Genomic DNA, 9,988 nt, shown 5'->3' with positions numbered 1-9,988 from the left:
AGCAGTGGGAATAGAGGAGACATTTGTGGACCATGCTAGGAGCAGGAGATCAGCACTAGCTAGCTCAGCTGGAGTGTTTGACCTTGCAGTTGCAGGAAGAGTTTCTGGAAAACTCTTTCTAGCTGTAAAGAAATGACACCACTTATGGAAAACAACAGAATGAAAAACGAATGACAGGACACTTAATGTGGCATCCGGCTTAAAGAACGGTAGAAATGAAAATGTGACACGATGACATCAAGTAGTGACTAAGCATGTGCTCTGTCGATCTGCGCTCATTCTTTGCATGCGTTAAAAGCAAGCTGCTGAATAGCTCAACATACTGTAGGTGTACCTACTCCAGGCACTGGCTTATAGAGATGATGGAAAACAATGTCATTTGTAAATCACCAAATGAGTAGAGGAAGAATACATTTAAAAAATATATGATCTGAGGAAGAGGCTTCTGTATGCACACCTGTCTGAGAACTTCCGATACTGCTGAATTCTCAGAAAATCATTTTCAGCCTCTTTTCCACAAATAGTTGATTACTACCTTCATGTAAAAGCATGAGTCCATTGGGACATTGATCTCCAAGTAAATCGACAGCTCCTCCTTTTCCACGCAGAAGGTCAATGTCACGCTGTCCTCACTTGTGCACTGGACCCCAAGATACTTCAACTCATCTCCAACCCAGAAAGACATCCTAAACTTTTGTCACTATCAACTATGGTTTTGGAGATATGCCCCTTGTCAACTGCTCTATAGGGTTCAACTTAGCATGTAGACATACGTGCCATTTTGACATACGCTCCCTAGTGTTGCTGCTAGTTCACGTAATTATTTGTAATGCTTGCTCAGTGAGATATGACCTCCAGGTGAAGTGTTTTGCTTTACATTAGCTCTCTGCTATTTATGGCTGGATTGGACTGTTTCCTTATTTGGAAGTCGGTCTAAACTGCAGCTTTCTTGAGATAAAAATAAGTGTTAATGGAGAAATGGATTTACTGTTAATAGGATGCTTGTTGCCTCCAAGCGCTGCAGATGTATAGATTTCCTGCTCTCATGAGACAGATCTCCTCTGTAGGATCAGTTTCAGCAATGGTTTTGGTTTGGTATTGGCGAGTGAAGGGAGCATGGAGCTTGACAGTTGGAGAATCTGAGCAATCGTCAAATGAGGCACTCTGCTGAAGAGCCTCTTGTGACAAATCAGTACAGCAAATCTCTCTGTGTTCACATCCCATTACTGCTACTGCCATTGGAGATGCAAGCAGGTACAATAGACTTCCTTGGAGCTAGTGCGGCACATAGTGAGAGGTGCTTTGCTAGTCATTCAACAAAGCCAGTTTCCAGGGAGGGCTCACAACTGCAATCGAAAAACTTCACATGGTTGTTTTCTGTCGAATTGTGTCTTTTTAATTTCCATGAATGAGGAAGAAAAAAGAAAACTAATAGTGAAGGGATCACTGGTGAGGAAGTTATGATGTTGTGGGAAATGGTAACTTTATTGTCAAATAAATAAATAAAATAAAGAAGTATATGCAAGCAAGAAATACATAGGACAATTTTGATATATCCGTCTCATTCCATTAATTCTTTTTCTCTTCATGTAGTCAACAGGAATGTTGAAAGATCTAATAATAATTATACATAACTAAAATAAATCTGGGTATTTTTCATGTATTTACAGATAGGTGTGCTGATCTTCAGGAAGTGACATACAGCAGGCCTTGAATGTAACCAACAACATATCATCATGTACTTGTAGCGACTGTGATTCCACAAACAGGGTTACTGTCAACATTTAGATTAGATTAGATGAGATGGTCTTTATTATTCCTGAAGTGGGGAAATTCAATATCATGTCAAAGTCTCAAACAATGGAAGACACATGTTTTATGAAGGAAATATAAGGCTTAGATGCTAAATGGGTCTCTACCAGGAAGTGGAATTAAGTGCTGGGCTTTTGGCTGGAGAGCTGCTAAATCCAGAGCAAACATGCGGTTGGTCTTAACAGTGGTGTATTAATCCACTCAGGCTTGTGCAAGACTCACTGTGACAAGTGTGCCATTTTAATTCTGTTTTTACACAGTTAGGAGCATCATTTCTGAGGTGAGTGAAATTTGCTGCAGGAGCTGAACCACAGTCTGAGGAGATCTGCTTCATAGTTCGCCATATTTGGAGACTCGACACTGCAGAACTATTTCCATGCAACTGTGTGTCTTTCACTGACAGTGATCTTATGGAGTCATACGACATGGTGCTATGGGAATTTGACTTTTTAAAGTGTATAATTGTAGACCTGAATGAATGTTTCATGTCATTCCACCATCCGAAATTGACAGGAAAAAATAGCTGTCTTTCAAGAGGGAAAACTGGAAGACCCCAAGTTGCAGAAGGCTCAAAGCTGACATTACCAGAAATGTAATATAAAAATAAACAATGCCCCAGTGATGACTATATAAGGTCTCTTTCTGTCCATGCTTTGTTCAGACAAAACTGACCAGACAAGACAAGGAGGCGACCAAGATACATGTGCAGGGAAGGTGATCTATGAGCCGGTGCGCCATGATGTCGTCTGTCTTAGTGGCAGCCTGAAGACAGCTTCTGTAATGGATGAGCTGAATTAGCCTCAGAGGTTCAGTGTATGACGCTGACTTGTGCGGAGGAATTGTAATCTAGAGACTCAGTAGTTTAGTGGCCACTTTTGGGTTGCATGTTTTTTGCTTAAATTCACAAAGTTCAAAATCTTTCTTTCCAGACTGATGAACCCGTCATCGAGTTTTATGTACCATATATACCTTTTTTTATAATTCGTTGCGATATGCATATCACATGACATTTTTGTAGTTTGTCCTATCATCTCTCACTAAATCTTCACTGTTATAATTATGCAGTAGTTCTTCATTGTAAAGCAATGAAAAACAATTGAATAACATTGAAGTAGCTATCCACACAGTTACCTGAGACACTGTGTTGTTAGGGTGCCGTTGCATCCCAAATGAAATGAACCTTAAAATGTATGAATGTGTTTCTGAATGTTGTTTCAATTTGCTTTAATACATTCTCATTGTGTTTCACACTTCTGTGACTTACATTTCCTTCCATGATGTAACCTCACAGGTTTGTCTGTATAAGTTTGGGTCTGGGCAATCTGCTTGGAAAATGAAAAACAACCTGGAACGTCATTCATGGTTAATAACACTGGGCTATTTCGAGAAATGTCAGTGTTTGCATAATGAAGCAGTGTCTCGACTAATTTGAGTCAAAAATCTGATGCTAATGTTTTGCTCTTTTCTTGTAGGTGATGAGTGCGTCTAGATCATGTCTGAAGTACAGGGAACACTGGAGTTTTCTGTAGAGCTGAACAAGTTTCACAATGTGGATCTCTTTCAACGAGGGTAAGACTTTGTCTTTTCCCTTATGAGAATCACGAGTGCACTCATGACAGCATTAACACATCACAGTAAGGCATTCTTGTGTTGTCTGCTTCTCCTGACAGATCAAACAAACACTAGTTCTAACGAAAGAAAGTTACTTTTGTGAGTCAAGAGGACTTTGACACCATATTTCGTGATTGAAAGAAGGCATTGTTTATTGTGCATTTCAGGGTTCTACAACATTCACTATTGAGTGGTCAAGAATACTGCCTTTGTTTTTACTGCTCCTGGCACTTTTTTTAACTGTACACTCTTCCAAATAAGTGTTTGATTGGCTGTAGGTTTTTCTTTTTTATTTATTTAATTATTTTATTTTTGGCGTTTGTGATAAATGTATTGCTTTGCTCCTGTATACCAGGGTCAGAGCTCTCACAGTAGCAGTTTCTCTTGAAATCCCTTCTCAGGTTGGCTATGGTAGTTGAGTAGTCCCTGGATGAATAGATTACTTAAAAACCACACAAACAAAAACACGTTTGAAATCCATTGTTGAATGAAGTATGGGTAGCAGTGCCACCAAGTACACAAACATTACACATTATTGAGTGTAGTATGATCCTGATGTGTATAGTGCAAAGGTCATCTATGCCTCATTACACTTTCCAGACAAATCCTTTCGCAGACCTGGGCAATCCGGTCCTCATAGGACCACAGTGGGTGCAGGTTTTTGTCCAAGCCCATCAAGCACACACAGTTTAACCAATCAGGTATCAGCTGAAACAAGCAGCACCAGACTGACAATCTACTGATTCCAGTATTCAGACACCTGATGGGTGAGAAGGTCTCCCCTCTGGTCCTCTGTGGAGTAGTATGGACGCCCCTGCTTGCCCATCCTGGCATTATACAGTTACAGTTTTTGTGTGTTAAATTTTGTGTCTAATGTATGTTTTTTAAGTGATTCAGTAATTGGCTTTAACTTACAGTATCTCATCTGATTAATGTGTTCAGGTTCTACCAGATACGAGCAGGATTGATGGTCTCTCCGCGGGTGACGCACAGATTAATTGTGACAACGAATGACAACTCAGGTAAGAATTGACCTCTATCAGCATATTATTCAGTGAAATCTGGTGAAGAATCTGGGATCTGGATGCAAATGAAGGCAGCTGCTAAGAAGTTCTGGTTAGCTTGCTGTAGTTTGAGTAGCTTGTGGCAGTTGAGGTGGAGCGGAGGGCGGCTCAGGGTTAACCTGGCTGGCAGGCAGGCCGGCAGGCACGATTACCAGTGCCGAAAAGTGACTGGCTCCAGGTCGCACTGCAAGTGTACTGACCTGCGGTTGATGGCTGTCAGGTGCAGGTGCTCCAGGCTGTGCACACGGATCATTTCATGAGAATTAAAACTCTATTTTTTCTACATTTGCTCTCACCATTCAACAACTTTTTCTCATATGTCTCACCTGTTGCCTTTTTGCTATCATGACATTGTTTTTTTTTTTTCACGATTCGAAATATACAAAAACACCTGAGTTAATTAGTCTTCCTTAGTAGTCTCATAATAAAGATATGGTAAAGATAAGTTCGGTCAGCAGAAATATGGTTCAACACCAGTCAACACCAGGTGAATATATCCATGCTGTGCTAGTCTCTCTCGCATTAAGACTTAGTTTTAGAAATGTCTTCTCTGTATTGTGTTCATTTCAAAACACACAACACACACACACACACAACACACACACACACACACACACACTGGGTACATTGTGAGGTTTGTCGTTGACGGTTTCCCCAGCCTCTCACCCTTAACTTAACCATCCAAAACACATGGCGAACCTTAACCAGGACTCTGAACCAAACTGAAACCCAATTATAATCACCTCCTTATTTTGAAGTCTTCATGTTCTAATTGAGGTTTGGGCCTGTGGGGACCAGCACAAGGTCCCCACGAAAACATAAGGTCACCACGAAAATAGTGTTTTGTCCAGAATTGGTCCCCACCAGGCAGTATAAACAAGCCCATAGACACACAGACACACACGCAGGGCTCTGCACTCATGACTGGCTAAAAATAGCAGTTATTACTCTGAATCAGTATCGCCAGTGAAAGAGCATCCTGCTCTGCGGTGGATTTCACACTGGAGTAGGTTCAGAATCGCTTTGTCATTATTTATACATTTTGAGACCCAAACAGACACGAGGGAAGTACGTAGTATGTCCAGAAACTAGAAATGTAGATGCGTGAGGTTGACTGAGCCACAATATGCAGAGAAAGCTGAGCTGAAGCAGATGTAAGAAAGTGTGTCTGTGTGCTTATCTATACTTGTGGGGACCGATTCTTGACCAGACATCTTCTTGTGGGGACCTTGTGCCTTTGCTGGGACCATTTAGCTGGGCCCCCACAAATCTAGGCCGCAATTTGAGGATGAAGACGTCATTATAATCACTTGGTCAGTATAATGTGCTGCTTAAGTTAGTTAAGTGTCCTGGTTAAACTTAAGTTTATCCATTTGTTTTAGATGGTTAGGTTTACACGATTCCATCCATTCCTGTACACTCGTCCTTTTCTGCTTTCTCTCTCTGCCTAGCAATCCTGAATACATCCTTCTCTCTTTTGCCATCAAGTCTCTCATCTGGCTCACTATAAGTTGCCTCTGCCTTAGCCTTAACAACCCCTATTTTGTAGTCATTGAGCAACCACATTGCTCAATGACTACACTCCAAATACTCCTGCCTGCTCTCCTCATTGCTCTATTCATACAACATTTTTTCCTGATACTCTTCTGAACCTCACCACTCCATCACTAAGTCTCTTTGTTCTCTCTTTCCTGGCACCTAAATTCTAGTTCCTCCTGAACTCTGAACAACGTGTAAGCGAGTAACTTTTGGAATGAAACCACTCGCAGTGCTACATGCTAACTAAATAGTACTACTATAAGTATAATAATTTCCTCCTGACCTATCATAGGAGAATGGGCGTTTGCTGGGAGAACAAGGTTTCAGCTCCTGTGAAATGAAGCGTTCTTATGCTTATTTTTTTATGTGAATTATTATTATTATTTCAAATCATGAGAAGGTTTGTGCAAACAGAAACATATTTTGTACAGTAGTGGTCTAATACATACAAGTACATTAGTTTGGACCATGCATGCATGATTCTCCACTTTGCCTTTGCAACTGTCAGGGGTAAACAAAATTTGTGTTTTAGTGACTGTCTTTGAGCGAGCTACTGTCTGTAATATTATTAGACTTTTACACAAGAACATTAATATCAGAAGCCGAGCTGTGGTTGGGCCACAGGCCAAAGCTTGAAAACCCCTGTGTTACTTTAATGAAAGTACTGCAGCCCCTCCATTATCGCTACCCTTCAGCTGCTTTCACAAGGTCGCCTCCTCTGCATCTGTGTTTTGCAACAATTGAAGCAGTAATGCACCAAGCTCGGGTCAGTGGGAGGAAATATTAATTATGATGCGCAGACACAGGATCCGATCCCACATGTCCTCTAAGAGAGCACAGTTTTGACATTTCAGTCAGCTCTGCCCCACAGACAAATGGGTGAGTGATGCTGTTAAATGCTCAGCTGACTCATGAAATGATGATGAAGCATATATGTTTTTCTTCTTATTTCAATTGGAGACAAAGAGAATGCATAGTGAAAGAATTCCCTCGGGACGAACACACACGCCCAGCACACCCACAGCAGATGTGGAGTACCGGAGGCCATAAGCCGATTATTTCTGGCACAGAGTAGATGTGATAGAAGCCTGGGGATAATTCAGCAGGTTTCTAATGTTCTGGAAAGGGTAGTGCCCAGACACCTGAGGACTCCAGCGTTCATTATGTAACAGATGCAGCGTTGTGGTTTGTCACTGACGGCATTAGAGCCACTGATGTTTATCAACTGAAGTAATTTAGTCAACACCAGAGAAACAGAGTTAGGAGTGAGCTTGAATAATGACCAATGGTGCCTGAATCCTGTTTTCTGTGGATCCATGTTTAAAAAAAACCAAGCTACTCTAAGATATGCTCTTTAACTGTAGTTGACCAGGGTTATAGGACATGACGAGAGGATGTGCTCTTCAGATTATTTATCAGCAGCCCAGGTACCAAATGGTTCCAGGTTTTGGTCAAGTTGTTGGTGGGGCTCCCTGGTGTGACCCAGATGTGCAGGGGCTGTAACAGTGGCATTTAGGAGTATTCAGTCTCCACCAGTCCTAGGAGTTTTTGGACTGTTGGAGTCATCATCTGGGCTCTAGTTGAGGCTCCCGGAAGGTTTGAGAGCTTTTGGTACATTGTTCAGCTGGGTTTCTAGGGAAGATATTTGTCTAATAGTGTCCTCATCAGCTGGCTCTCCAGCAGCCATTGAGCTTTCAAAATTGTTGACTACCTTTTTATGTTTATACACAAGTAACATCCGACTTACGTCCGGGATCGGTGGTAAGTCAGATTGGACGTAAGTCAAATGCCTTTCAAAATAACCAACGCAAGGGTTATAGGTTCTACTGTAGTGGTAGATTGTCGTCAGATAACTGTCATACGCGTTGCTGGGCTGCTACCTGCTGCGGTGCCAGATATTGAATTAAAAAAAAAAAAGCATCTGCTGGCCCTGGTCATAAGTAGGGGTGGATGTAAGTTGAGCAGGTCGGATGTTACTTGTGTGTAAAAAAAAAAAAAAAAAAAAAAAAAATATATATATATATATATATATATATATATATATATATATATATAAGAAGCTCAGCAGGGTCCGTTAAAACCTGCGAGGGCTCCACAGCTGGACACCTGCTTGAGTGTAGTTAATATAGTACTGAGTGTAGTAGCAAAGAGCATTTGGTGAAAAATGGATAACAGTTTGTGTGTCACATTTTGGTGTTCTATTAAATTGATTTACTCCCATCTAGTCACTATAGCTGATCGGCTGTAAAAATGTACAGGGCTTGGACAAAATAATGGAAAGACCTTAAAGCTTTAAGGTCTTTCCATTATTTTGTTCAAACCCTGTACACCACTGTTTCCAGAGATTTTTCACACCAAAACACACCTTATATAAATGCTTGCAAGTCGCTCGACTGAAAATCTTCCTGAAAAATTAATTACCCAAAAAACAATATTTAGTTAGAGCTGCGATGAGGCAGCGTTTGAAAAAGAGAATTTAAGATCAGTTGATTTTTTTTTTCATTATTAATTTATAGAAAATATGATTTTAAATTTAAACTGTTAAAAGTATCTTGAGTTAAATAAAGATGTTCAGCATGAAATGAAATGAAATGGAATGTATTATGCATTTTCCAACATGTTTAGGTTCCTGTAATATTTATTCAATGACATTATTTAATAGCATTACTTATTAGATGCCCTTTATTTGCCCCATAGTGGGGAAATTCAACAATTATTATGTTCTAGTTTTCATCAAGCCATATGACCTATGTTTCAGGAGGATGCAGCTTCAACTCTGCTGGTGTCTACGACAGCACTGTGTTCAGCCGGATATTTCAGATCCTTTACCGCAACGAGGAGATCACAGTGAACGACTGTATGATCTTCAAAGTCCACCTGCTGCTGGATACTGAGAAGGTGAGTCATGCTGCTGACATTTCCTGCACATGGCATCCAGCCGCGAAGGGATATAGATGCTGTAGCTAGCAGTGACCTGGGCAGCTATTGAGAATAGTTGAGAGAAGATTACTGCATGTTTTATGTTGTTATGCCAGTGTGATTCATGTCATCAATATACTGTAGTCATTTGCAGCCGTTGGACTTCAAACCTATCATCTCAATCTTCTACCATCTCTCGCTTCAGTTATTCTTTCACTGAGGTGCGACAAAAGTGATCCGTTTTTGTGAGACACACAACTAGGGGCAATTTGTGTCAGGTTAGCTTGTCAAATTGGAGGCACGGGGAGAACATACATACTCCATCCAGCATGGCCCAGCGCTGGAACCTTCTTGCTGAGAGGCAGCAGTGCTAACCATTGATGCCCTGGATGACCTTCAGTGCTAATGAATATCAGCCCCCTCTGTTATCAGCCGACTTGACTGCTGACAAATGACATCAGTATTGGCCCTGAAGAAACCAAACCAGAGTGACTGTGCAGTGCTTAAGGAGACATGCCTCTGGAATGATGCATAAATATGCAATGAAATGATCATACAGTATATCATCTGCAAAGTTGCTTTTGTTTGAACGGCAACGATAAATAAGTGTAAAACTGAATTCCAATTCAGTGCAGTGCTGCAGTATGTGAGAACCAGAAACGAAAGGACACAAAAATGTTTTTTTTTCACTTGCACACCCTGGTCTTTTGGTTAGTGGTACTAATTCTATCCACTGAAGTTTGCGTCAAACAAATAAAGGCTTTTGAAATTAAATCAATTTTTGCTGCTTTGGAATAGCAATTCATTTCTTTAATATCACCAGTGCACTTTACGGCACCTGTATTATCATATCATCTGCATTTTCTTTTTATGGTGCCATAGATCAAGCCTTGGGTTTGGCAGTAAATGTTGTCCCATCTCAACATTATCACATCAGAGTGACAGCACCTCAATCATGGCTCTTTTTTTATTGCCACACCTGTTACAGGTTGGTATACAACATTGTTGTTTTTATTATTATTGTGTTTTAGCTTTTTTGCTCT

The 9,988-nt window shown here is 40.7% G+C and overlaps 1 protein-coding gene across 2 annotated transcripts in view; it reads left to right on the top strand.

The window, feature by feature from the left end:
- fam135b (family with sequence similarity 135 member B) overlaps positions 1 to 9,988 on the top strand; it is a 31,950-nt gene that overhangs the window by 1,378 nt on the left and 20,584 nt on the right. For both annotated transcript variants that reach the window (XM_053862082.1, XM_053862081.1), the window contains exons 2-4: positions 3,285 to 3,381; positions 4,366 to 4,445; positions 8,785 to 8,924. In XM_053862082.1, coding sequence (XP_053718057.1) covers positions 3,305 to 3,381; positions 4,366 to 4,445; positions 8,785 to 8,924 — 297 coding nt within the window. In that variant the 5' untranslated portion in view covers positions 3,285 to 3,304. The remainder of the gene's footprint in view (positions 1 to 3,284; positions 3,382 to 4,365; positions 4,446 to 8,784; positions 8,925 to 9,988) is intronic.

Source organism: Synchiropus splendidus, chromosome 4 (assembly GCF_027744825.2).
Source record: "Synchiropus splendidus isolate RoL2022-P1 chromosome 4, RoL_Sspl_1.0, whole genome shotgun sequence".
NCBI lineage: Eukaryota > Metazoa > Chordata > Actinopteri > Syngnathiformes > Callionymidae > Synchiropus > Synchiropus splendidus.
Note: the sequence above shows the minus strand (reverse complement) of the source record. Positions and strands in the feature narration are given on the sequence as shown.